Source organism: Pan paniscus, chromosome 5, assembly GCF_029289425.2.
Source record: "Pan paniscus chromosome 5, NHGRI_mPanPan1-v2.0_pri, whole genome shotgun sequence".
NCBI lineage: Eukaryota > Metazoa > Chordata > Mammalia > Primates > Hominidae > Pan > Pan paniscus.
The window spans coordinates 28,274,890-28,302,488 of record NC_073254.2 but is presented as its reverse complement, the minus strand read 5'-3'; the positions used below and the strand labels follow the sequence as shown (position 1 = coordinate 28,302,488).

At 35.5% G+C, this 27,599-nt stretch overlaps 1 protein-coding gene across 1 annotated transcript in view; it reads left to right on the top strand.

Annotated features, from left to right (window-relative positions):
- Window positions 1-27,414, top strand: part of RANBP9 (RAN binding protein 9) — a 90,270-nt gene extending 62,856 nt beyond the window's left edge. The window contains exons 6-14 of the mRNA XM_003823158.6: window positions 4,244-4,428; window positions 6,382-6,494; window positions 7,669-7,777; window positions 9,227-9,417; window positions 11,025-11,172; window positions 14,424-14,545; window positions 16,450-16,601; window positions 23,156-23,267; window positions 26,422-27,414. Of these exons, the coding sequence (XP_003823206.2) occupies window positions 4,244-4,428; window positions 6,382-6,494; window positions 7,669-7,777; window positions 9,227-9,417; window positions 11,025-11,172; window positions 14,424-14,545; window positions 16,450-16,601; window positions 23,156-23,267; window positions 26,422-26,552 (1,263 nt within the window). The 3' untranslated portion in view covers window positions 26,553-27,414. The remainder of the gene's footprint in view (window positions 1-4,243; window positions 4,429-6,381; window positions 6,495-7,668; window positions 7,778-9,226; window positions 9,418-11,024; window positions 11,173-14,423; window positions 14,546-16,449; window positions 16,602-23,155; window positions 23,268-26,421) is intronic.
- Window positions 27,415-27,599: the final 185 nt, after the last annotated feature.

Genomic DNA, 27,599 nt, shown 5'->3' with positions numbered 1-27,599 from the left:
TTTCCTCAGCTTACCTCACCAGTTTGAGAAATGACATTAAGTATAACTAATTCAGTTTGGGATTTAATTATACAATTAAATTATGATAGTTGCACAGTTCCGTGAACATACTAAAAAACATTGAAGGCTGTTGCTTTTTAAAGGCTTTTGTTACAGTAGCTGTTCTCATTTTAAATGATGCTGTTTTCGAATTCTGGGCACTGACTTGAAATCTACTTTTTGTGGATACATTATTTGTATAGTCATTTTTATTAAAAGAGATCTAATGTAGACCAAAGCTGTGCTATTGAGAATATAAATTTATATTGTGTACATTTAGCTTTTAAGCAATTTCTAGATTGAAAGTATGTTTTGCAAGTTAATAGAAATGTTTTCCTATTCTTTTCATAAAGAACCTATTCTGTCTATATACTATTCTACATGGGCGGGAGTATTTTTCTAGAAGACATTATTACATATAAATCTACAGTGACAATGCACCTGCTGCATGGATGAACCTTGAAAACATGCTAAATAAAAGAAGCCAGCCATCTGGGTGCGGTGGCTCACGCCTGTAATTCTAGCACTTTGGGAGGCCAAGGCGGGCGGATCAAGAGATCAAGAGATCAAGACCATCCTGGCCAACATGGTGAAACCCCGTCTCTACTAAAAATACAAAAATTAGCCAGGAGTGGTGGCATGTGGCTGTAGTCCCATACTCGGGAGGCTGAGGCAGGAGAATTGCTTGAACTTGGGAGTTAGAGGTTGCAGTGAGCCGAGATTATGCCACTGCACTTCAGCCTGGGCGGCAGAGTGAGACTCCGTCTCAAAAAAAAAAAAAAAAAAAAAACAGTCATATAAGATCACATATTTTGTTGTTCCATTTATGCAAAATGTCCAGAATGGGCAGATCCATAGAGTTAGAAAGTAGATTAGTGGTTGCCAGGGGGAACGGGGAAATGGGAAGTGGCTGCTGGTGGGTACTGGGTTTCTCTCTGGGGTGATGGGATTGTTACACAATTAAATTACAGTAGTTGCACAGTTCTGTGAACATACTAAAAAACATTGAAGGCCGTTGTTTTTTAAAATCTGTAATATAGCAAGTTAAGGACTATGTCCTTAATCCTCTTCTCCCAATTCTCCAGTTTTAAGGTTGAGTAAATGGTATAACAATTATACTTACTTTTCAGTGAGCCAAAACTGACTTAATATTACTAAAATTTTTTAAATCAATATCAGATTACAGAAGTAATGTATAGTATTAAATACTTAAATGAGAAATGTTTATATATACAGAAATGTACAAAAGAGAAGTTCTTCATAATCCCAGTCTCTTTGGCTATAATGTTTGTTTTAACTTGAATATATATCCTTTTAGACTTCTTTCTAAACACATATAAGCCAGTATGTTCATTTTTTGAATGTTTATGTGAAAGATAGGGTCATACCATATACAATATGTTATACCTTTCTTTAGTGTGTATAGGACATCTTTCTGTGTCCATATGTACATTTTTCATTCTGTTCTTTTTGCCTGCTTTATGTTATCTTATTAACTTACTACCACAATTGATCAATTATAAAATGTACATTTTTTTCATATTTTAGTATTTCTGAAATGAGAATGCACTGTAGAATCAATGACTGGTCAGAGTTTAATTTGCATTATGTTTTCCTAGACACAAAATAGTGATGTTTGTTACTATTAGATTTTGAGATTTGATGAATATGGTATAATATCACGTATCTGTGAATATTTTAAAATTTTGTTTGTGTTACAAATAATGCTACAAGACATATCTTTGCACATACTTATTTTTGTAGGAATACACTCTTCCAAGTGAAATTACTTGGTCAATTTTAATAGATTTTTCCAGATTTCTTTGTTAAAAGATTATGTCAGTTTACATTTCTGTGTACAGTAGATGAAAGGGTTATTTCCCCAACCCTTATCAGCATTGGTTATTCTCAGCCTTTCAAGTCTTAATCTGATGTGCAAAAGTTTTTAAATCTTGAACTTTTAATTGATTTTATTTTTAAGTGCGCATTAAAAATGTTCATCTAAAAAGTTGAGTGTGATTAAGCTTCTCTTTATGTGTTGTCATTTTTATTTCTTCTACAAATTGCCTACATATTCATTGCCATTTTTAAGAATTTGAGCTGGTAGTCTTTGTCCTCCTGAATTTTTTCTGTATTTGTAAAACACATTTTGCCATATGTGTGGCAGATTTTTTTTTCTAGAGAGTCATTTGTCTTTGCCATTTGTGGCATGTTTTGTCACAGGGAAGTTTTAAATTTTTATGAAATAGTTTTATCAGAGAATTCATGAATGTTGATTGTCTTTGATAGTGTTGATAGAATTATTTTTTCTGAATTTGTGAGAAAATTTAGATGAGCAGTCATTTTAAAAATGTCTTTATTTAGACAATACTGAATATCATCATTATAAACTGCTTAATGAACAGAATTGTCTTTCACTCAATTGTGTTTGGCTTATATGCTTTTGTGTTAAAGTATCTCATAACTCTGTAGTGTTTTTTCTGTTTTTTTGTTTTGTTTTGTTTCTGTTTTTGTGTTTTTAAGACAGAGTTTCACTCTTGTTTCCCAGGCTGGAATGCAGTGGCACAATCTCGGCTCACCAGAACGTCCCCATCCCCGGTTCAAGCGATTGTCCTTCCTCAGCCTCCTGAGTAGCTGGGATTACAGGCATGCGCCACCACACCCAGCTAATTTTGTATTTTTAGTAGAGGCGGGGTTTCACCATGTTGGTCAGGCTGGTCTTGTACTCCTGACCTGAGGTGATCTACCTGCCTCAGCCTCCCAAAGTGCTGGGATTACAGGTGTGAGCCACCATGCCTGGCCTGTTTCTATAAAGTCTTTAGGTCTCAGTTTTCTCATTGGTGAAATGGGAAGGCTGTACTATCTCACCTGTTTTTGGCTTGAAAGTTTATAAACTTGTTAGCTCTGTTGATTATTAAGAATCAATACATTTGCATACTTTGCTTTAACCATTTATTTCCATAATCCAGTAGTACTTTATATTTTTGATATTTTGACGTAATATTTTGTTTCTGATTTGTTCTGCTTGATTGAACGGTTGTTTTTAAACACACCCTCTTTGCATTTTACTGTGAAATCTATTTAACATCTTATATTCACACAGAAATTATCCGCTCTTGATCTTTACCTTGTTTTGTACTGAAAAATACTTGTTATAACTATTAAAGATATAAGACATAAATACAGAAAATGAAAATATGGTAGGATTTGAAGTTGCAAGAGGAAAAATCAGTTTTGGATGTGGTATCAGACAAACTTGTGTTCCAATTCCATCTCTGCCATTTGTTAGCAGAACGACCATGAGCAAGTTATTTAACCTTGAATCCTCATTTTCTCTGTCTTTGTAGTAGAAATAATAATAGTGGCCTCACAGAATTATGATTAAACCCTGGCATTTAGTAGCCACTCAGAAACTCATTCTCCCTTTAGATGTAACAACCAATTAGTGACATAGCCAAAAGAATGACCCCTCTATTTTTTGTTTACTTGAAGTTATCACCTTTTCATCTTGATTAACCTTGAAACCATGGAGTGTACCTGAATGCATTTCTGAGTTTGGGTATATTCAGATTCATCCTTTTCCTCCCTTGAAATACATATATTTGAGGTTTTGTGTTTTTTTTTAATATAGAGAATCTCCACTCTTCCTGGCACTGTGTTTTGCTTATAGTTATGGTCTTATCCCCTTCCCTTTGTAAAGTTAGGCATCCCAAATGTACAGAATGAAAACAGTAAATTTAAGCTATTAAATGCCAGACTAGCTGAGATTATACTTTTATGATAACTAGCTTTAACATGCAGTTTATAGAAATGGATCATATATAAAATGTGGGATAAACCTGAGTTATGTGTTTATATTTGAATTTCTGTAACTACTATATGACATAATCTTAGAACAAGAATTACATGCACATATATTAGTAGCATAATACCACGTGGTATAATACAACGTAGTCCCTGAATAAATAAAACAGAGATCTTGGGTCTCTTTGTTTTTTCTTGATGATTAAATTGCAGGAAGTGATATTTTTTCATCTAACATATAATGTATTTTAGATCATTTGTTTTAGCCTTCTAATATTTTGATTGGGATTTTAAAATATGAAGTAAATTTATAGTTCTATTCTTTTAAATGTAACATTAAAAGAATTATTAAATCTAACATAAAATGGATAAATGTTTAATGAAATATGTTATCTTACAGCCAAATTTGTATCCTACTGTGGGGCTTCAAACACCAGGAGAAGTGGTCGATGCCAATTTTGGGCAACATCCTTTCGTGTTTGATATAGAAGACTATATGCGGGAGTGGAGAACCAAAATCCAGGCACAGATAGATCGATTTCCTATCGGAGATCGAGAAGGAGAATGGCAGACCATGATACAAAAGTAAGAGTGAAAAAATTTGAATTGATGCTATTCAGAATCTGTTTTTTATAAGACATTTATTCTGTTGGTATCCACAGAAGCTTTTTAATCCACTAATTTATATACTGACATATCTATTATATTATTGATTTTAATCTCTCAACAAAAAGTAATTTACTCCACTATTTAAACAAATTAAAAACAATTGTTTGACACACGTACAGAATTGTATTTCAGTCTGAATTAATTTGATGAAGGAAATAAAATGATGTTAGGTCACCTAGGCTAGGTTAATTCATTTGCTATTCTTAGTAATAGGATTTAATGATTTCTGTAGGTTATACAATTTAACTTTTAATAATGTTAATGGAAAAGATAAAGTTGAGAGATAATCTAGATTTTATAATCAGGATCTGTGGTTTTTGGACATGAACTTGGCTATGTCCAAGTTCTTAATATCTGAACTATCAGCAGTAGTTAAGTATGGACTTAAAATTTACATAAATACCATTAAATTTAAAAAGTCCTCTTCACTATTATAATCCAGGTCAAGAAAATAGCAGACTTTCAGATACAGTTGGTCCAACACATTTCATCTTTAATGTCCTTATAATTGCTTTGAATATTCTTAACTTTAAAATTGTAATAAAATGTTGGGGGTATTTTTTAGAAAAGGAAGTGATTGGGAGACATGATGATGACTCTGAAATCACACTTCGTCCCTGGAGCTATTATCATCTGTATTACAGAGATTGGACACTAGTTTTTTTGTCCAGCCCAGTTGAGAATAAACAATCCTGATGCAGAATCCTATAGTCACCATGAAGTGAAGCTAGAATGGGTTGTTCTGGGGCCACACTGTTTTAATGCTCTGAAAATGGTTACCACTGAGTATCATGGCAAGATAGTAGAAAACATTTATCTTAACCTTATAACCAGGATCCTTCCACCCACTTCTTCACTGACTTGATGTTCACCATGAACTCTTGAGAAGTCCATTCTAAAAGGTCCCCTCCCCCTTAAATTAATTTGAACCATTGGGTAAAATAAGATGCAGATCTGTTTCTTAGACATTTTCCTCCCTTTCCTCCCTCCGCTCTTCGCCTCAGTCTCCTCCTGTGGTGAACCACTGCTTCCCACGATTTTCTAACTGGCCCTTAGTAGTGTCAGGTGGAGGCAAGTTTAAAAATTGACTGTTTGGAGATAACAGATATTTGGGTTAATATTGTTGCATCACCAGTTTTTCTAACCACATCTTGTGGGTAGATGTAAGTATATGTTTTGACTACCTGGTACCTTTTTAAAAGATTATTGTCTTGGAAATGTGTCACTTACATGTAAACCATATTTGATAAATCTCTTGGGTAAAACCATAGTAATTGATTTAGATTAGAAGGCTGATTCCTCCTTTAATTAGTAGTACACTTATAGACATGTTCTGGAAGATTGTCTCTCTGGATTCACCTTAGTATTCTGTACATACTTTGTGATCCCACTTCATTTAACCGGTGTGTAAAGAAGATGGTTGAACTCTGGAACATTAAGAGTTAATCTTTTATTTTAAAGTTGGTTATTTTACAGAATGCCAGCAATACTGGAATAAGTCATATGATAAAGTCAAAATAGAAATTATGGTTAGTAGGGCTGAATAATAAGATAGGAAGGGACATGGGGGTAATGAGAGTCCAAGAATCAAAGAAAAGGTCATTTAATGTCCTTGATTCTCAAGTAATATTTATTTTAGGGAGAGTAGTCTCAACATAGCATTTGCAGTTATCTTTTCGAAAATAGTACATGAATAGAACAAAATGATGTTTTTCAAAAGCTTACTTTAAAGGTGAGGTTCTTAACGCCTTGTTTCAAGGAAATAGGTTCGTTTTTATAACACCAGAGTAGATTTTGTTTATATAAATTGTAGTATGAAGCATGTATTCTCTTCACTAAAAGATGTATGTTTCTTCTTTTTATTTTAAGAATGGTTTCATCTTATTTAGTCCACCATGGGTACTGTGCCACAGCAGAGGCCTTTGCCAGATCTACAGACCAGACCGTTCTAGAAGAATTAGCTTCCATTAAGAATAGACAAAGTAAGGACACTGTGGTGCATGGCTAACATTTGTTTTCAGATTATAGATTTGGTTACTTTAATTTTTAGAAATTTTGTTTTTTTAATTAAAAAAATTTCAAATATATTAATTTAAAATGAATGCCTCTGAATTTTATTTTCACTGACATTTTTGAAGATCAGTTTAAAAATTCACATAGGACTATGTCAGAATTCTAATTCTAGAGAGATTTTACAGAAATTTTTTGAAGGAATGTCTTTACCATGTTTTTCTTAAAAGAAATGTTTTCTTAAGCTTTCAGGAAATAAACATTTAATAAAAAGATTTAAAAATACTAATAAAGTAGTCCTGATTAGTTGGAGGAGATAGTATGTGAAAGAAATGTAAATATCTTTGAATTTAAATGGCTAATACAGTATTGATCATAAGTATTTATTATTTAGATCCTAGTGCTGGCCTCTGTGGCCAGAGATAAAACAGGTCCTGTATAACAATGGCAAGTCAGCATAACTGGTCCATAGTTAGCCATCCTAAAATTGGTGCTGTTTGTCCATCAGGGTGGGTATGACTTGACAAGAGTATAGAGATGAAAACAAAATAGATGGGTGAAATTAATGGGTGAAAACAACTATTTCATAGGTCAAATTGCTGTAATAGCACTGATTACATTGTGTTGTAGTTAATTGTGTGCTGTCCTTTTCTACTATTTTAATAAGCTCTGTTGAACAGAGATCACTTACTCATTTTGTATCCTTATCATCTAATTTAACAAATAACAGATCAAGTGAATGCTCAACGAGTCTCTGTTAAATTGGAATCTTAGTCAAAAGCTAGCATTTTTCAGTCCTTTGTTCAGAAGATTATGTTTGATAAGGCATTTTAGTATCCCTTTAAAACAGTCTTTTTAATCTCAGTGTTTGAAACTTGAATATTGCATAATAGGTATTTTAACTATATTACTCGTATGTTTATGATTTTTAAAAAAAAATTTGTGACAGTACTTGTTTTTCTAATTTTCTAGTATGTCTGAAATGTTTCCTGGATTGCCTAATGGAAACTATGATGTTAGAGAAAGAAATTGAAATTAATCATAATTTATTTAAAGATTTCTTACTAACTTTCTTTTCTGAGGTCCAGTAAGTTTGTTTTATCTACTTTTGTAAAAGTTAATCGTTGGCTTTCTTTTACTGAATAGGAATTCAGAAATTGGTATTAGCAGGAAGAATGGGAGAAGCCATTGAAACAACACAACAGTTATACCCAAGTTTACTTGAAAGAAATCCTAATCTCCTTTTCACATTAAAGTGAGTTTGCATAATAAAATGCTATATTTGTTATATATTATAAATATTTGTCAAGTTATGTAATAAAAGACATTTTCGTGCTTTTGTAATTTTAGTTTTTTTCGTTTTTCAAGTATATACAATTTTGTAATGTCATTTAAGCAACATGTTATGAAAAATACTTTTGTGTTAAGGACCATAAGCAGAAGGTGTCTTTTGCTATGTATTTGCTTTTATTATTCTATTTATGTGTTTAAAAATGTGAAAATCTTATTTAGAAGATGGGTGTCTATTTTTCCTTCTCAGAAGTACCTTACATTTAATCTCTCTGGCATTTTAAAAAATTGTGGTAAAATATACATAAAATTTACCATTTTTTACATTCACATCATTGTGCAACCATCACCACCATCCGACTCCAGAACTTCTCCATCTTCCCAAACTGAAACTCCCTATTAAACACTAACCATCCATTCATCCCCCTAGCCCCTGGAAACCACCATTCTACATTTTGTCTCTATGAATTTGACTACCCATATAAGTAGAATCAGAGTATTTATTCTTCATTACTGGCTTATTTTAGTTAGTGTAATAGCCTTAAGGTTCATGTTTATTGTAGCATGTATCAGAATTTTTTTCCTTTTAAAGGCTGAATTTTACTCCATTGTTTGGATAATACTGCATTTTGTTTATCCATTCATCCACTGATGGACACTTAAAGTTTGCTTCTACCTCTTGGCTATTATGAATAATTCTGCTGTGAACATAGGTGTACAAATATCTGAGTCCCTGCATTAGATTTTTTTGGTTATATACCCAGAAGTGAACTTTCTGGATCATATGGTAATTCTATGTTTAACTATTTTTTTTTAATAATAGCCATCCTGATTTGACAATTTTAATTGGTTTTATGAATCTTTGTTACTTAAAAAATGAGATGTTACTGAGCTTCAGATTTCAACTTGTTAAGCAACAGATATCCTTTGTAAGTCAAACGACAGAATTGTTTTGCTTTAGAGTAAGAATTTTAAATGAGGCCCATTTTGGTTAAGAGGTTGGGAATGGGACGGGTGGGGAGAAAGGCTATGCTTTATATGTATCTCATATACATAAAATCATGTCCTTAGGCACAATTTGATTTGCTACCAAGGGCAAATGTTATTTTGATTAAATTACTTGTAGCCAAAAAAATGGGGTTCATATCTTCTTATAGGTAAATTTCCATTTGGTAAATCCTGATTAAAGGGGGTAATATTATTATAGTGTCCATTACATTGTACTCTCATTTTTCTGGAAATTCTAAAATTCTAAGCATTAAAGCATAGGACACCATATTTAATATTTTTAGCTTACTAAAGACCAATCCTACTGATAAATCAAAGTTTTAAAAATATTTTTAGAAATCTGTTGCTATTAAATAAAAGGCCATTTGAAGATTATGTCTAAGTAAATTTTTCTTTTCTCCTTTAGAGTGCGTCAGTTTATAGAAATGGTGAATGGTACAGATAGTGAAGTACGATGTTTGGGAGGCCGAAGTCCAAAGTCTCAAGACAGTTATCCTGTTAGTCCTCGACCTTTTAGTAGTCCAAGTATGAGCCCCAGCCATGGAATGAATATCCACAATTTAGCATCAGGCAAAGGAAGCACCGCACATTTTTCAGGTGAGATTTAACTTATGACATTATTTTTAGATGTTTCCTCTTTATAATCTTAAACCTTTTTCCCTTTGAAAATCTGTATATTTCCAGCTGGGCACAGTGGCTCACGCTTGTAATCCCAGCACTTTGGGAGGCCAGGGTGGGCGGATCACGAGGTCAGGAGTTCGAGACCAGCCTGGCCAACATGGTGATAACCCCATCTCTACTAAAAATACAAAAATCAGCTGGGCATGGTGGCAGGTGCCTGTAGTCCCAGCTACTCGGGAGGCTGAGGCAGGAGAATTGCTTGAATCCTGGAGGCAGAGGTTGCAGTGAGCTGAGATCACGTCACTGCACTCCAGCCTGGGTGACAGAGGGACACTCCATTTGTCTCAGGAAATCTGTATATTTCCTTTGTAGCTGTTTTCAAATGTGTATACTTAAGATTTTTCTGGGTGAAAAATTGTAGGTTCAGATTGACATGTTCTCAGTACCAGGAAGTCACTTGAAGAACAGCTGTCTGAGAATAGGTTATTAGCAGACCTTCCTAAATGAAAGTCAGCATTCACAATGAGTAGTCACCAGAATTAAATTATTGATTTTTAATGGTGAAAAGGTAATTGTGTGTTTTAATAAAATATAAATTTAAAGGTGAGGTGGCTGTGATACCTTATGCCACTGGTTACCACATCTAGCTGGGCTGCCGCTGCCTCCCTCCTCTCCCCCTACCCCCAACCTTTCCCAACCAAGCCTCTTGCAAAAGTCAGCTCTGCCTAGTTCGTTTTCTCCCATCCATTTTTTGACTCACCAGTCTTACTCTCTGTGACTTTGGGCCTTCTCTTAATTAAAATTCTCTCCTTTCTTGGCTTTTGTGACATCACTTCTACAGGTTTTTTTGGTTTTGTTTTTGTTTCTTTTTAAAGAGTTGGAGTCTCGCAATGTTTCTGATGCTGGTCTCAAACTCCTGGCCTCAAGCACTGCTCCTGCCTCAGCCTCCCAAAGTGCTGGGCTTACAGGTGTGAGCTACCGTGCCCAGCCACAGATTTATTTCTGATGCTTCTCAGTCTTCTGTTTGCCCATCTCTTTAATTCTGCATTTCCCAAGATGTTATCTTTGTACATTTAACATTCTTAAACAAGTCAGATAGTGTCTCCTTTCCTTTCATGAAGTAACACCATTGCTTTTTCTTATTTCAATTTATTCTCTTTTCTGCATTACTTCCTCTCAGTTTATTTACATCACCACTCTGTACAACAAGTGTGATTCCCATGTCTGTTCTTAGCCGCCACTACTCTTGAATATCATACAGTCACTTCAGGCTTGGATAAATTCTGAGCCTCAGTGTATTCATATGTAAAATGGGGATGATCATAATATTGCCATTTTAGGGGGATTTTGAGGATTAAATGAGATGTGTAATTAAGCCTTCAATAAATGTTAGATGAGGTAATAATTAAGATCTCACAATTAAGTATTCTTAGTATCCTTTCAAAGAAGTTACCTGTTTACATCATCCATTGACTCTCCTACATTCTAGAAGTCTTAGTACAAAATCAACATGGAGACTTGTTTACAACCGTATTAATAAATTAGTGTTTGTTTCTGTTTCTACGTGGTATCTTTTTCTTCAGGTTTTGAAAGTTGTAGTAATGGTGTAATATCAAATAAAGCACATCAATCGTATTGCCATAGTAATAAACACCAGTCATCCAACTTGAATGTACCAGAACTAAACAGTATAAATATGTCAAGATCACAGCAAGTTAATAACTTCACCAGGTAAGTAATTTCACTGACTTTTGCACTAATATAAGCAACCTAGTTATAGGTGTAATCGTTGTAATAATTTTGAAAGAACTTGAATTATGTGACCCACAGAGGGGCTCTGGGAGTTCTTAAGCCCCCAGAGAATAAAAGGGTAGGGAGTCAGTTCCCCAAAGCTTTTTAGTCTCCTATTATGCACATGAGCTCTTTCCTTAGTTTCTTCCTTTTCTCTACTACCCTCTTCCCTCTAGTAAAGTTATAAGGACAAATTCAGGGCTTCATGCATTGTCTTCCTGCCAGCCACAGAGCTATACAAATGATCACATAAATGCCATTTGTTATGTTTTCACAGTAGTTAAGACACAGTAGCATATTTAACCTTGAACGGTGACATAAGATAAATTTACAACTAATTTTTTCTCTGTGTGTGAGTTTTTTTGGTGTAAATGTGTAGAATGTTTTCCAAGTTCAAAACTAACTTTACAAATAATCTTTTTGGAAAGCCTGCCTTTAAGTAGCTTGCATATAGTAGATGGTTAAGTCATTTAGTAAACATTGGTGTGAGGATGGTTTTGAGGATTTGTTGGGCACCAAACATTCTGCTAGGTAGGGTGTCTGACTTTGAAGAGGTTTGAAAGATGATATCTCAGTCAGTGTACTATGACCCTTGATATACTCAGGTTTAATATTTATGAAACCTAAAAGTTCATGAAGTGACATTATTTGAATTAAATACTACTGTGCAGTAGCAAATTATTGTGAATTCACCCTGCCCAAATCATCCAGGACTGGGTCAATTTAATATTGGTTTGGTCTGTAACAAACCAGTTGGTTACATTGCATTTTCAGGAAATGGTCATCAGTGCCACATTTTCTTATTAAAGGAGAGAGAGCCTAGCTTTTAGCATGGAATCTTAACGGAAATATGATTTTGCAGAAAGGAGTGTATGTAAAAAAAAATCTGTATTTGAAAATTGGGAGATTAATCTCAATTTCTGGGTTGTCTGTCACACATGACAAAAATTTACTGAAGTAATAGTGTGTGTGATTGATACAAGTTATAATGGAGAACCACAAAAGTGTATGAGAACAGCAGAAAAATCGTCTTTCACAGCAGAGATGATATATTGGAAAATATAAAATCAAAATATTATAGTTTAAAAATAGATGGAAATGTAAAAAGTTAAGTACTTCATGCTTTATACTAAATGCATTGGTACTTTATCATTGATCAAGGCTCTTGCCAATGTTTGAGGGTAAGATTGCAGTCAGTTTGTGAGTTTTTCTCTTGAATACTATCCCTACAGCAGGAAGTTGCTAAACAGATCTATTATTACCTGAGTTCAGGGAAGCAAGCTTAACGGAAGGGTCTGATGACACAACATCCTCCTTTGTCTGCAGTATAAAAGGGAAAGAAAGTAAACTTTGAACTGCCTTAAGCTATAAGTTATTTTGTAGTTGGTAATGGCTTTCCTAACTGTGAAGTAGGCAAAGATGGTATTAACTATTTAAACCATTTTACAGATGTAGAGCGGGATATCAGAAAAGTAAATGACTTTTTTTTTCTTAAGGTCAATTATTAGTAGCTAGTAAGTTGCAGAGCTGAGGCTGCGTTTCAGGATTTGACTTGCAAACTTGTGCTTTTTCCCTGATACCGCCCACCATCTGAAATGCTCTTCTTCCTACCCTCCCTCACCTCCAGTATAACTTCTGTCCAGGCTGAGAAAATTCAAGTTCAGATGTCAGTTCTTCCAGGATGTTTTCCTTGATTTACATCCCATCAAATATGTCATGTTTTGTGATTAACTTTCATCATAGTACTGATCATAATTACTCTGTAATATAATAACTTAATTAGCTTTTTATAGGTTGTTTGCTATAGGAAGGCAGAGGCTGTTTCATAATATCCTTAGCACCTGACAGGGATCATACCTCAGAGGCTCCTAAATGTGTGTTAAATGAACGAGTTCCTTCCAAATACTAAACTGAGTTATCAAAAAAAAAAAAAAAGTTTAGTATTTTTTAAAAAGCCACTGAAAGCTGTGATGGTAAGGATTTTCTTATTCTTAAAGTTTGGTTTTTCTTACCAATTTTCGAAGTTTGTTAAGATTATAAACAAGCTTTCCTGGTTGAGTAAGTCTGCTCTGGAGTCGTAGGGTCATATCCCCCTTTTCCCTAGATCTCTTGTTTTTTTTTTTTACCTTAACAGTTTTACTAACAGGAGTGTATGCATGCACACACACACCCCCAAGGTGTTAGAATTTGTTACCTCTGGTGGTATTACGCATAGTGGTTTTTGCTCATCTGTATTTTTTTTTCTACAAATGAATATATATTGTTTTTGTAATGAGAAATGTCATTTTTATCTAAGCATTACCTAAAATTTCATCGAGTGTTTACTTCTAGATTGTATAATTATTACCTAGACCTTCATAGGATAAATCCTAAAGATTAGATATTTATTGTTGCTTATAAGAGTGCGGATGGTTCTGAAGGACATACATTGACAGCTTAAATATGTGCAAATATAGTTATTGGCAGATAGATATTCATTGAGTGGAATGAGTGAAAACTGGAAACTATCCAGGACATCAGTTTAAAAATTAAGATTCAGCAATACTTTAGCCAATAAGATAGCCTGTGAGAGTGAAACAGTGTCGTGTGGTGAAAAGGGATGAGAGAATGAAGCTCAGTCATTTTTTAAGTTATCAGTTACCCTTGAAAGAATGTATATTTTTAAGTAGTGAGGACAAATGCCAGAATGCTATTTAAGAACAGCCTAGGAGTGGATTGAGTATGAGGTCCGGAACGAGGTGAAGCGGGTTCCAGGAGTGAGATGTATTTGTTTTGAGAGTGAGGTTTTCCCCTTACATACTGGAAATCAGTGCTGGGGGTAGGGGGAGAGGGCTGGCTGGGGAGTTGGTGGGGCAGCAGTTGATTAACGAAGACGTACAGATCTGAATTTGAAAAATAATAGGATTGTGTGGAAGTATGATTTCTCCGTATTGATGTAAAGTCATAAAACCACTACATTTTAGCATATGTACTTTTTTTCCTCCCTTACCTCCAGGGGTACAAATTTGTTAAAAGTCAGCGACATGTTTGGCTTTGAATACGTTCAAGATTTAACTAAATACCTTTTTTGCAGATTTCTATTGCCTTATGAAGTTAGTTTATTCGTAGGCTATGTAGTTCAGTAGTGATTTATTTTAAACTAAGCTGCAAGTATGATATTTCTAAAATTAGGTTTGTTTTTTCGTTTTCAGTAATGATGTAGACATGGAAACAGATCACTACTCCAATGGAGTTGGAGAAACTTCATCCAATGGTTTCCTAAATGGTAGCTCTAAGCATGACCACGAAATGGAAGATTGTGACACCGAAATGGGTCTGCAGTGATATTTCTTACATTTTTAATAAAAAATGATGGCTACAAGGTTATGTTTTTACTTGTACTGATTCACAGCTGATGAGCATAAACCAGATTTAAAGATGTATGTGCTGTAGGACTTGACAGTAATGCATAGCACTTAAACTCATGTTTGAGTGGGCTGCTAGAGAAAGTAGAGTTACCTTTCAGCTACAGGCAGTGTTTCTTGCTGAACTGCTTAGGCTCAGGTTTAGCGCTGTCACTAATGCAGCAGTACTGACTTACTGGTGTTGAGCCTCTAGGCTATTTTAGGTTGGAGATGATAAAACTTCTTATATTTATGTCAGTATAGTCAGTAAGGCCAAATGGTTAGATGATTTTACAAATTCTAATCAGTATTTCTTAAATGGGTTTAACGTAAACGTGTGTGACTATGCATAGTACTATCCCTGGTATATAGTAGGTGCTTAAGTATGACCTCCCTCACCAAAAAAAAAACCCCACCACCAACAAAAAAATTATGTGGCTCCAAGACACATTAGCATGCATAATTTTATTTTGTAGACAACTTAAGTAGTAAATTGCCTGTCCCATCAGCAAACTATCCCATCAAATGGAGAGTGAAAATGTATTTGTTGGAATACATTTTTTCATTTATTTGTTGGAATTCCATGGCAATGTTAGATTTCTTATTATTTTGAGATTGAGTGGTATTACTAAAATTGTTTTTTAAAAAGAAATGCAGCTTTGTTTTACTCTTCAATACCAGCCACCTCAGTTTCTGAAGAGTAATTTAAGTACAGTGATAAAGAGCAGGAGTTCTAGAGCCAGATTACATAGATTTGATTTCTGCAACTGCCATTTACTAGCTGTGTGACCTTGGAAAAATTACTTAACTGCTCTGTGTCTCAGTTTCTTCATCTGTAAAATGGGTATAATAACGACCTCATAAGTTATTGTGAAAGTAAATGAATAATCCAAAAAGCTAATAGCACAAAGTGCTTGGGAAATATTAACCATCATCATCATCGTTACCTTATTTTTAATGATTTATAAGTAATTTATACAGTTAAATTATTTTATCAATCAAGATATATAAAACTATTTTCTTAGCTGGGCATGGTGGCTCACGCCTGTAATCCCAGCACTTTGGGAGGCCGAGGTGGGCGGATCACAAGGTCAGAAGTTTGAGACCAGCCTGACCAATATGGTGAAACCCCATTTCTACTAAAACATACAAAAATTAGCCAGGCATGATGGCGCGTGCCTGTAATCCCAGCTACTCAGGAGGCTGAGGCAGGAGAATTGCTTGAACCTGGGAGGCAGAGGTTCCAGTGAGCTGGGATCACACCACTGCACTCCAGCTTGGGTGACAGAGTGAGACTCCATCCAAAAAAAAAAAAAATTATTTTTTCAAAGTGGTATTTTTCTAAAAGTAGTGCATTTAATCTTTTCAGTTAGTATAATACGCTGTCTTCTGTATTTTTATTGTAGTCATTTAGCTTTTCTTAGCTTTCAGGAACATTTTATTATATCTCTACTACGTCAGTTAAGGCAGCCTGAGTGGCATTATTAACAGTTTTCCTTTTTTTTTTTTTTTTTTTAATGTTGCTTAATGTAGTTTTAGGGAATTATACTTTTTCTAAAATTTTTTTCTGACGTAAGTACCCTCTAACACTGAAAGGTTGTCCCCTCTCAACTGCATGCTGAATACTGGATCCTAGACTCTTGAGAGCTAAATAAAGTATATCTTTTAGCTGCAGTTTCATATTAAAAATGAATTTTTAACAATCTGCATATTTAGATGAAATATTAGGGAATAGTTACTAAAAATGTACAAAATGGTATAAGAAATGTATGTTCGTGTCCTCATTATACTCCATTCCATAAGGTAGTAAAATACTTGTCTGTTTTTTTTACAGAAGTTGATTCAAGTCAGTTGAGACGCCAGTTGTGTGGAGGAAGTCAGGCCGCCATAGAAAGAATGATCCACTTTGGACGAGAGCTGCAAGCAATGAGTGAACAGCTAAGGAGAGACTGTGGCAAGAACACTGCAAACAAAAAAATGTTGAAGGTGAATATATTTTTTCTTGAAAAATTATAAATATGTCAGAGGAACTAAAATGTAGTTTTGTGAAACACTGAGCAGTGTACCAGAAATTCTTGTTAGGGAACTGGGACCTGACCTTCCCCCTGGCTCCTTGCCCATCTGAGAGTGGAAATATTTGATGAAGTTAGGCAGTTCTGATCTACTGGAAAGAGCATTGGACTAAAGCAAAAAAAAAAAAAAAGGATTAAATCCCAGTGCTAGTGCTTATCAACATTGTGTGTCCTCGTTAACTTAGTTTCTTAGTTTTATTTTCTCAGCTGTAAAATCAGCAGTTACTAGGAGAAATGTGGGTGTGCAGATAAAACTATAGGTCTGAGATTTTATTCTAGTAAATATTGTTCAGGTTTATAGCATTTTGGATGTATAACACATGGTTCTCATTTTGATGGGAATTAGTGAAGAATTGGGTCACTTTTCATGGCCAGAATAGTTAAAATACATTTTAAAGTCTCTTCTGGATTGTTGTCCATGAGCTGATAGGATGGATACAATCTAATTCAGTAAAGTAGCCACAGTTTTGTGTACCAGTTGAAGGTGGAGGGGCTTTCTCCTAACTTAAGTCAGCATTGCAGTTGTAGAGATGTACAGCTCTTTAACAGTTGGTTCATTGTAAACATTTTCTTCTGAATATTTTGGAAGAAGACTGAAATTAAAGGGGAGATGAATGCAGTGGCCTTGAGACTGATGTTTGGGTATGGTAGGAAAGGGCAAGCAAAAGATTCCTGCCGCTGTTTCTTCCTGACCTGGACTGAAAGTTAGTACAGGTTGAGTATCCCTAGTCCGAAAATCTGAAGTGCTCCAAAATCTGATACTTAAGAGTGCCGACATGATACACAAGGATATGCTCATTGGAACATTTTGGACTTTTAGATGAGAGATGCTCAATTAGTAAATGTTTTAACATTTGAAAAAATTTGAAATCTGAAACATAGCACAAGTGTAGGACATAACGTGCTTGCCTGGCCTAGGATGCGTTATACAGCACCTCAAGTTAAAGGCATGCAATCTTGTATTTTCCCTAGCTGAGATGGGAAGACAGGTGTATTTATCATACTTTGTACTTCATCTACTCCATAGTATAAAAACTGCTATTTCTAGTGGTTACCCTGAGCTATCAAAAAAGTTAAATTATTTTTATGTTAGATAAAAAATAATTGATAATTGAAACAAGTTTAATTTAAAAAGTCAAATCAGGCCGGGCGCGGTGGCTCACACTTGTAATCCCAGCACTTTGGGAGGCTGAGGCGGGCGGATCATGAGTTCAAGAGATTGAGACCATCCTGCTAACACGGTGAAACCCCGTCTCTACTAAAAATACAAAAAAGTAGCTGGGCCTGGTGGCGGGCGCCTGTAGTCCCAGCTACTCAGGAGGCTGAGGCAGGAGAATCACTTGAACCCAGGAGTTCAGGTTCAGCCTGTGCAACATAGTGAGACCTTGCCTCTTAAAAAAAAAATAGAAAAATGAGAAGAGTGGCATTGCTTTATATTTTTTTGTAAGTCTCTTTAATGCTTGGTTTAATAGGTGAGCTGTATTCGCATACAGACCAGACTGCCTTTAGTCTGTTGTGATATCACATGTCATGTGCCTCTGGAAAATTCCACTATATAGTCAGAGGAAATGAAAGAAAAGGGCAAGGAACATCTTAGTACTATTATACAAATAATTTTGACTTCACAGATCCCCTGAAAGGTTTTTGGACCCAGGTGTCCCTGAATCATACTTTGAGTACTGTTGTTTTAGGGCATATTTGGAAATAAAGAATTTTTTTTTTTTTTAAGAATTCTTAAGACTTTTTTTACACTAGGTCATCTGACTTGGTTTTCTTTTTAAAACTTTATGCTAATTGAGCAGGATGAAATACCTTTGAAAATTTAAGATTATACTCCATTAGCTTACTTTGTGTTTGATTCTTATTTACATGAAGCTCAGAAGATGGCATTATATGGCCAATTCTCAAAGATATTCCTTGGTTATATACTGAATTGTGTGAAGATGTATCATCTTCATTTAAAGAGTATAGATGTCTTTGATTTTGCACCTCTAACTTCTAAGCAAATGCCAGCTACTTTCAGAGACTTTCTTAATACTCTGAGCTGCTTCCATCTCATTTCCCAAACTTATCTTGATCTAGATAGGGATAAGGTGAGTAACTGACCCACCTTATATATAAGGAGCCAAAGAACAAGGCCGGATGATTTGAGGGCAACATGAAGAGAAAACAGGTTTAGAAATCATTCCACTTCTTTTTGTCACTTCAGTTCACTTGTAATTGTAGCATTTTTTAAAATTGTAGCATCGTTTTTAGGTTTGCATAAACTTTGAGTCATGTGACTCAGAAGTTCATGCAAATCCACACACACACACACACACACACACACACGAGAGAGAGACAGAGACATGAGAGAGAGAGATTGAGAGATTTGATTAATGTTGAAGGTCAGGTGGCACACTGTTTCTCTTGACCTTTTTCCTTTTAGTTTTTTCAAAGTCTTCTTTCCTCTTTTCCTGTTGTCTTTGTTCCTTATCTGCCTACATCTTCCAGTGGCTCCCAAAAGAACTCTTGATTGTTTGTTGAGCAGCTGTTTATTGAATTTTTGCAGTGTGGAGAGGCATTGTTGTAGGGACTGTGGAAAGTCCAGTATGAATGAACAGCCCCAGCCTGCAAGGACCCTTTAGTAACTGAAGTAGCAATAGAACCATTTAGAGTCACCCTATTTAGAAACTGCTCCAGATTCTAAACCAAATATGAGTACAATTTGAAAATCCTACCTAAATGATGTCACATTTCCCTCAGAAGTTATTACACTGAGGTAATGTTTTTTGCTTTAAAATAACCCATAATGCTACATATTTCAGGTATTTTCAGTTTTGTGCCTTAACTCCCATGTGCATGTATCTTAACTAGCTAATAACTGTAGTGACACTATTTTGTATTCTGTTTTGTCATAAGAATTTATTTCCTCCCAGTTTCTATGCATTATTTCCAATTATTTTTAAATGGCTACACGAGGCTGGGTGTGGTGGCCCACATCTGTAATCCCAACACTTTGGGAGGCTGAGGCAGGAGGATTGCTTGAGCCCAGAAGCTCGAGGCTGCAGTGAGCTGTGATTGCGCCACTGCACTGCAGCCTGGGTGACGTAGCAAGACCCTGTCTCAAAAAAACAAAAAGGCTCAATGATATTTTATTGTTGCTGTATAGGTTTATTTCAACATTGCTCTGTTGTTGGATTTTTCCATTTGCTTTTATGTCAGATGCTTTAGTGAAATCTTTATACATGTATCTTTGTTTCTTAAAATTATTCCACTGAGATAAAGTTCTAGAAGTAGAATTGAGTCAAAGAATATGAACATTATTGTGGCTCTCACTGCATGTTGCTATACTGGTTTTCAGAAACCCTTTACCAACTTTTACCAGCAGTAATGAAGGAATGTACCAATGGCACTACTACATTAATGCTACTTTAGCGGGTTTAACATATGTTAGTATCTTAAAATTGCTTATTTGCATTTCTTTGGTTATCATCACCAGTTAACTTTTACAGCAGGCTTTAAACCATTAGTATTGTTTTGCCAGTTTCATTCATTTTCCTTTGTGACGAAAGAATCAAGTCCTAGATGTTTACGACTGGGAGTTTGATGGTATAAACCATTTTTTATTTTTAAGGCTCTGTTAGTTTTGTTGCTTACAGCTTCACTCTACTTCCAAGCCATGTTTTATAGTGTTTTTGTGTGATCCTTCTAAAATTAAGTCTAATTCATATTGGTTTCCTTCATTTAAAACCTTATTTCCTTATTGGAAAAACTTGAAGCTTTTTAGTATGGTTTTTGGGGTATTTTAGCTTCTAACCCCTACCCATGTTTCCAACCATGCTTTTTTCTCCTTTCTCTCAGCCTCAGTTTGCATGTATTAAGTCAATAGTAATGTACTGTGTGTTATTTATTTACATGTAAGCCTTCTCTTGAAGCAGTGACTAGGTCCTGGTCATCACTGTATCCTCAATATCTGACAGCTGTATGTTGAACTGTACTGAAAATGAAATACCAGAGAAAAATTTTACACGTTTTTTCTTCTTAACATTTAGATTGGTAACTAAAAGAATCTGCATCTTACTATTCACTGCCTCAGTTTGCTTCTCTAGATGATAGACATGATAACAACCTTAGATGATTATTGTAAGGATTAAATAGATGATCCATATTTGTGCCTAAAACACTTCTTCACACAATATTAGTGCACAATACGTTGTTGTCATTTTAAAGAACTTTTTCTCTGGGTTTTTAAACACTACAGTGTAGTAGTATTTTTTTTCCTTTAAGTTCCAGGGTACATGTGCAGGATGTGCAGGTTTGTTACATAGGTAAACGTGTGCCATGGTGGTTTGCTGCACTAGACAGTGTAGTCTTAATTTAAGATTTGGGAGTGCGACATTTCACATTTTCGGTGGTGTGTTAGGATGTAGGCTATGAATATAGTTTTGTACTTGAAGTTTTTGTTTACCAAGTATTCCTTGGAAAAAATGTTCAGTATTTCTTTTTAAATTTATCTGTACTATGGGTATGGTACCCTCATCAGATGGTTGTGGGGTAAATTAAGTCTTGAGCAAAGCTCAGTCCTTAAAAATAACGTGATTTTTTTTTTTTTTTTTTGGAGATGGAGTCTCTCTCTGTCGTCCATGCTGGAGTGCAGTGGCGTGATCTTGGCTCACTGCAACCTCCGCCTCCTGGGTTCAAGTGATTCTCCTGCCTCAGCCTCCCGAGTAGCTGAGATTAGAGGCATGCGCCACCATGCCCGACTAATTTTTGTATTTTTAGTGGAGATGGGGTTTCACCATGTTGGCTAGGTTGGTCTTGAACTCCTGGCCTCAAATGATCTGCCTGCCTCTGCTTCCCGAAGTGCTGGGATTACAGGTGTGAGCCACCACACCCGGCCAAAAACAAAATAATGTGTTTGATTTGAGTTAGCTTTACAGGATAAAGGGTCATATATTCTTTCCATGGGTTGGGAAGTGTGGGTTGGGTTAGGGGCGGGAAGTAGAACCAAGTAGCTTTGTGGGATGCATAAAACATCTTCATTGCTGGAAGAAGCAGGTCTTGCTCTCAACAGGCATATGAATTATCTTCCTGTACCAAGCACCTGTGTAGCTTCAGGGGATTCAAAATAGTATAGTAAATAATTTTTATCTTCAAAGAACTTCTATTGTAATTGGAGGAGAAAACTACCCAGAATGAAATATTCAGCAATATAAAACAATGGAGGAGCCATGTGTGTTTGCGTAGAGGCACGTGTATTCCATGCCTTGTGGTCTCAGACTGACTTCACAGCATTTCTTCATGGGTTATTCTTCTTTAAATCCACAATATTAGAGGCTTATTTGGATGAGAAAGGGCAAGAGTACAGTTAATCAGAAGCCTTTCCCCCACCTCTGCTTTCATAACACTAGTAAGATAACTAGAGAAATGATGGAAAATGGGTGTGGAATCTGGTTTTTTGAGCAGCTGAACCTAGGAGATGGTGCTCTTTAGGAATTTCAGTAGTCAGTATTTTCAAAGTGTTGTGTTCCTGAACTCACAAATTGACAGTTTCTGCAGCAACTCTCCATGTCTGCCTTCCAAATTGGTAAGAGTGTTCTGAATTTCTCTATTTTTATATTTGTATAATATTGCTCTGGATTAGGGTATTGACTTTTGGCATAATAATAAGACGTCATTTACTGAAAGATTAGAATGAACTGATACTGCTGATTTCATTTAGTCCTCATACAAATCTAGGAAATAGGGCCTCTTATAGTCCCCATTATGCAGTAATGAAACTGGCACTTAGATTGTCAATTGCCAAAGGCTACACAGCCAGTTAGTGGTGGAGCTTGGACTTGAAGCCAGTATCTGAAACCACCATTATTACTATGTGCCTCCCATAGAAAGAAGACAAAAAATATAAAGTAGTTGTTTGAAAAGAAGACGACTGTCAGTCATTTTAAGCTTTGAAGAGGTGTGGCTTGAGAGTAGTTGGAAATACTGAATGCATCAACAGGTCCTGAAGGGCAGCCTGTTTAATTTTTTCATAACTGAATTTGAGAAGATGACATCCCAGTGAGATGTGTCCAGTTCCTAAATCTGTTGAAAAAAGGAAATGCAGACAGGCCCTGTCCTTTGACTGTCACATTCATATCACTAGTAATAAATTGTGAAGTAAAACATCTGAATGTTTTGCCTTCCACTCTCCCTACACCAGTACTAGTTCATTCCTTTGAAATTTTTTTTTTTCCTGTTTTGTGTTTAGGGATGGGAGGAAGTTGAATGAGAATGGCTGTCCACAGGAAAAATGAAAATAAATTAGGCTTTGCTGCATAATTTAATGTTCAAAAATGTAGAGCGTCCCAGTGCTAGGAGTAAATGGGTTTAAAGTTTACATTAGTCTGTGCCTGGAAGCCATATTTTACCTCTCAACTTGGAAACATTTGTGAGCATAATAGTTGAACTATTTGAATTAAAACCAAATCGATGTGTTTTCAACAGGATGCATTCAGTTTACTAGCATATTCAGATCCCTGGAACAGCCCAGTTGGAAATCAGCTTGACCCGATTCAGAGAGAACCTGTGTGCTCAGCTCTTAACAGTGCAATATTAGGTAAGTAAAGCCAAATAAGGCACAATTTCAGTTAGATTCTCTGAAAATTTAAGAGAGGGTGTTTGTACTGGCATTTACACTTCGGTAAAATCATCAGGAAAATGTTTTCTATATTTTTAAAATATAAAAATACCTAAAATATAGAAACCCCCCTCCTTTAATTCCAGATTCAAATGGATTTAAATAGAATAAAAACAGTAAGATGGGGTACAACTTGGGATGTTTGGGAAATACAAGTTTTTGTGTGCATGTATGTAAGCATTTCTGGTAGCCACGAATGTCTACTTCTCTCATTAGAATGAGAGATTTGGTGGTCCTTGTGTATAATTCAAAATACTACCCTACCAGAGACATTCCTTACAGCCCTCTTTAGTGAAAGGCATTTTCTGCCACTGATTTCTAGGCTAGGAATTGGGTGGCATTCTCTAGTTTGGCTGCTGTAGAAGGAATCGGAGAACGTTAAGAACATAGATTAATAATTGTCACAAGAGTTAGGCTAGAAGGGAACAGGGTACATTTGAAGAAAAGAGGTCAAGAAAGGTTTTGATGGAGAGAATGAGAATGGAAGTAAGGGAGTGAAGAGCTTGAATATCAGAGAAGCTCACACTGATCCAGTAGAGGGCAGGATTCCTAGCTGGTGCTCCCCTGTTACCTGGTTCCCCACCATTTTGCTTGAGCTAAATTTGCAATGGGTAGCAGCAGCCTAAGCCACTGGTATCACAGCTCCCACCATGCTTATGAATATGGGCACAAGGGGCTTCCTGATGACTTGTGAGTACCCGGCAGGACCAAGCCTTGATGTCACATTCTATTTGCATTTATATTAGCCAGATTCAACTACATGCCCTTACCCAATAAAAAGGGTGGGTGAGGAAGAGAAAAGCAATTTAAAAGGTGAGGCTTAGCCAGGGGTGAGCACGAAGTGCGAAACGCTAATTCGATGTTCGTTTGGTTGCCATTCCTATGAGCAACTCACTGTAGCGTGTGTGATTATAGTATTTATATACTGAACAAGTACTTTTTATATGAATTGTGTAACTGCACATATTGTGCATTTCTATATAAATGTGATAGGGTCGATTGTTTACATAAAACAAGTTTGAGTTTTGGGCAGTTCTCATCAAAGGTAATTTATATAAAGAGTGAGTTTTCATTTGACTTCAGAGTCTAATTCCCAGGTAATTGGGACTCCAGTCTAGTTTAGAAGTCTGTGCTGTGCTGTTTGGCCCTGCAAGGTTCAGGGACTTTTAGTCACATATTTCAAACTAGTTTAGGAAGATGAGGGCAGTGCCAGAAAAAGTAGATTAAGGAGTAGTTTAGATAGGAAGACTTGCAATGAGGGCCAGGACTCTTACAGCAAGAATGTAAAGGAAGCAATGAAAAGCATTCATATTTAAGACTCAGTCTGTTTCTTTGCCCTTAGAAAATTTATTAATTTGTTAAGGACCAATACTGAAGTTTGGGAATAGGAGTAGTGTCCTCAGTGTTGTAGTTCTCTGGAATTTAGGATTTGTATATAAATGTGAATTTTCTTTGGTTAATGTGTTATATTTTCATTGGTTCTACAAAATTCATTTAGCTCCGTTGGTAAAAGTAACTTAGTAATAATGCTGGAATTGTAAGGAAAATTATGGTTTACTATAAATGTCTTTTTGAAGTTATATTGTAGGTAATCATTAAGACCTAATTATTAGATGATACTAATCTTTAAAGTGACCAGTTTTCTTACAATTTAGTTTCTTGAGTTCTTCAAGGGAATTTAATTGTTGAGCACCATTATCTATAGACACATATACTCTTACATATTGTGCTATATTATGTAGATTCAGCCATAAATAGTGCTTAATCTTATTAATATAAATGTATGCGATTGCTGTAAAATTAATGACACAATTATTAAATTGCTATAGATGGGCATGTATATGTTTATAAATACCATGCTATATTATGTAGGTCCATCTATATAGTGTTATGAAAATTTCATACATCCAAAAAAGTTAAAGATGCATCGCCAGATGCTTCCTTTGGCCAAAATAAAATTAAAAAACTATTCCCTGTAGAGGTTTGTCTTTGAGCACGGTCTTCCCTGTGAACCCTCAAGACACCACACTTTCTCATCAATCTATGTGCCTTTTTTGCACACTTATTCTTAATCCTGTTTTTGTTTTTTCTTCTACCTTTAAGTCCTGAATTTGCTTCTTTCTGATATTGTGCTTTTTCCCTTTTGGAAATTTCCTCTTCTTTCTCCCACCATCAAATTGCATCCTCTGAACCAAGAGTGGAGTTAAACCATATGAAGCCTTCCTAGCCATGTGTCAACTGTTTTTGCCCTTTGTTGTCAACTGTGCCTATAAAGAACTGATTAGTAATTTTATTGATTAGTTTGGACATTGCCTTCTCATAAAGAGAAATTACCAGCTTCTGAGTCTGGCCACTTTTACCATTAGTTCATTTTTTTCCATCTCTGGCAAGGAACAAATTTTGTTAATTATTGCATTTGTACTACAAATGTCTGACAAAGAAACTTATGATATGCAGGACTCCGAAAACTTATTGGCATTTTTTAAAATGTCTGAACTGTCCACTGTAAATTAGCACCTCCAAAACTGCGGGGTGGCTCTGCTGTATGTTCTCTCACTGTCACCACCACCACTTACTCCCCACCAGCCCAAATAACATTACCTATATATGCCTTGGAGATGGCTAGGCAGCCTGTTTGGTCCTATCCACAGAGGTGGAAGAACCCATCAGTGGAAACTTGTAATGAAAACCTGGTGCCTTTTTTAGTTTTAGTTAGTATCAACTGACTTTGATCAACCAGAAGGGAAATAATTCCTTACTCTCCACTCCAAATATCAGATAAAAAGTTGTACCTTTCCCATCATAGTTAATATGGAAGTATTTTAGTATCTGATACTTTAAAAGTCTGATTCTGCCAGAGTTTATCTTATAGTTGAATACACAATACCCACACTACCTTGTCAGAATAGTATGTCCAAGGCATCTGTCTTTTGCTTAGAAACCTTCATTTGCTGATATTTCAGAGTGGTATGGGAGTGGTAGTTTTTAAAGTCATGCAGTATTCTCCCGATTGAAATGTTTTTTAAAATGTCTTGCTAATTGCTGTTCTCATTTTTAAATTATTTTTCCTCAGAAACCCACAATCTGCCAAAGCAACCTCCACTTGCCCTAGCAATGGGACAGGCCACACAATGTCTAGGACTGATGGCTCGATCAGGAATTGGATCCTGCGCATTTGCCACAGTGGAAGACTACCTACATTAGCTATGCATTTCAAGAGCTCACACTTATATTGTGGCATATAGTCAACATGGAAGTAGACCAGCTCTGCTGATTTGAAATTTAGATTTTTTAAATTATGTACTGGGGACAGGTTTTTGTCGCTTTACATTGCTTCCTAGTTTACAGCATGATGCAAATGATTTTCTAACTTAGTGTTAGGAGAAATTATTTTCCATCTTTAACCTCTTAGTTGTCTAAGAGTTAAATATTACTGAATTTCAGACGTTCAAATTGATCATCACAAATCCTTTAAAACAATTACCTAAAAGAAACCAAAAATCCTGCCTTCTTTGTGGGGGAGGGGGGAGAGAGGGGAAGGAAATGGAACAAGTTGTGTTTGTGTTAGCATGTGGGTGATGTAAACTTCAAATTGGGAGATGTTCCGACCCCCACTCCCATATAAGCATTCAATCAGTGTAACTTGCAAAATGCATAAACATCCGACAGTTTGAATTTATAGTGTTGATGGAAGAAATCATTTTTAATGTGTACTGTAAAACTTGAAATACTCAGGAGCTGAGTGAATATGTTTGTTGCTACTTACAATCCCGACCTGTTAGTCCCAGTAGTTTTGTTTTAACATGGTCTTTTTCAACTTTGTTTCCTGTTTAACTACAGATGACTTCTGTTGTAGACTCACAAGTTTAACTGTTGTATTATAACAGTATTACATGTCAACGGTGTGGTTATGACCTTTATTTATATAAAAACCAAATATTTAGTCAATTTACCGTGTCTTAATTTAATCTTTGTACACCTTCCATTTTTAAGTGCTTAAATGAGTACTATATTGCAATAAAATGTAGTGATATAATTAACCAGCCATTAAAAATTTACTTCTACAGATACAGTGTCAATTGAGTTTATATATTAGGTACTTGCATACTTTTTATGATTACTATGAAAATTAGAGCAATTAAAATTAATGGTTTCTACAATTAATCTGAGTTCTACAACCTAAAATTGCCTTCAGTTTACTGGCATCCCTGGATTAGGGTTAGACCTGATATTGTGGGTGACGCAGAAAGG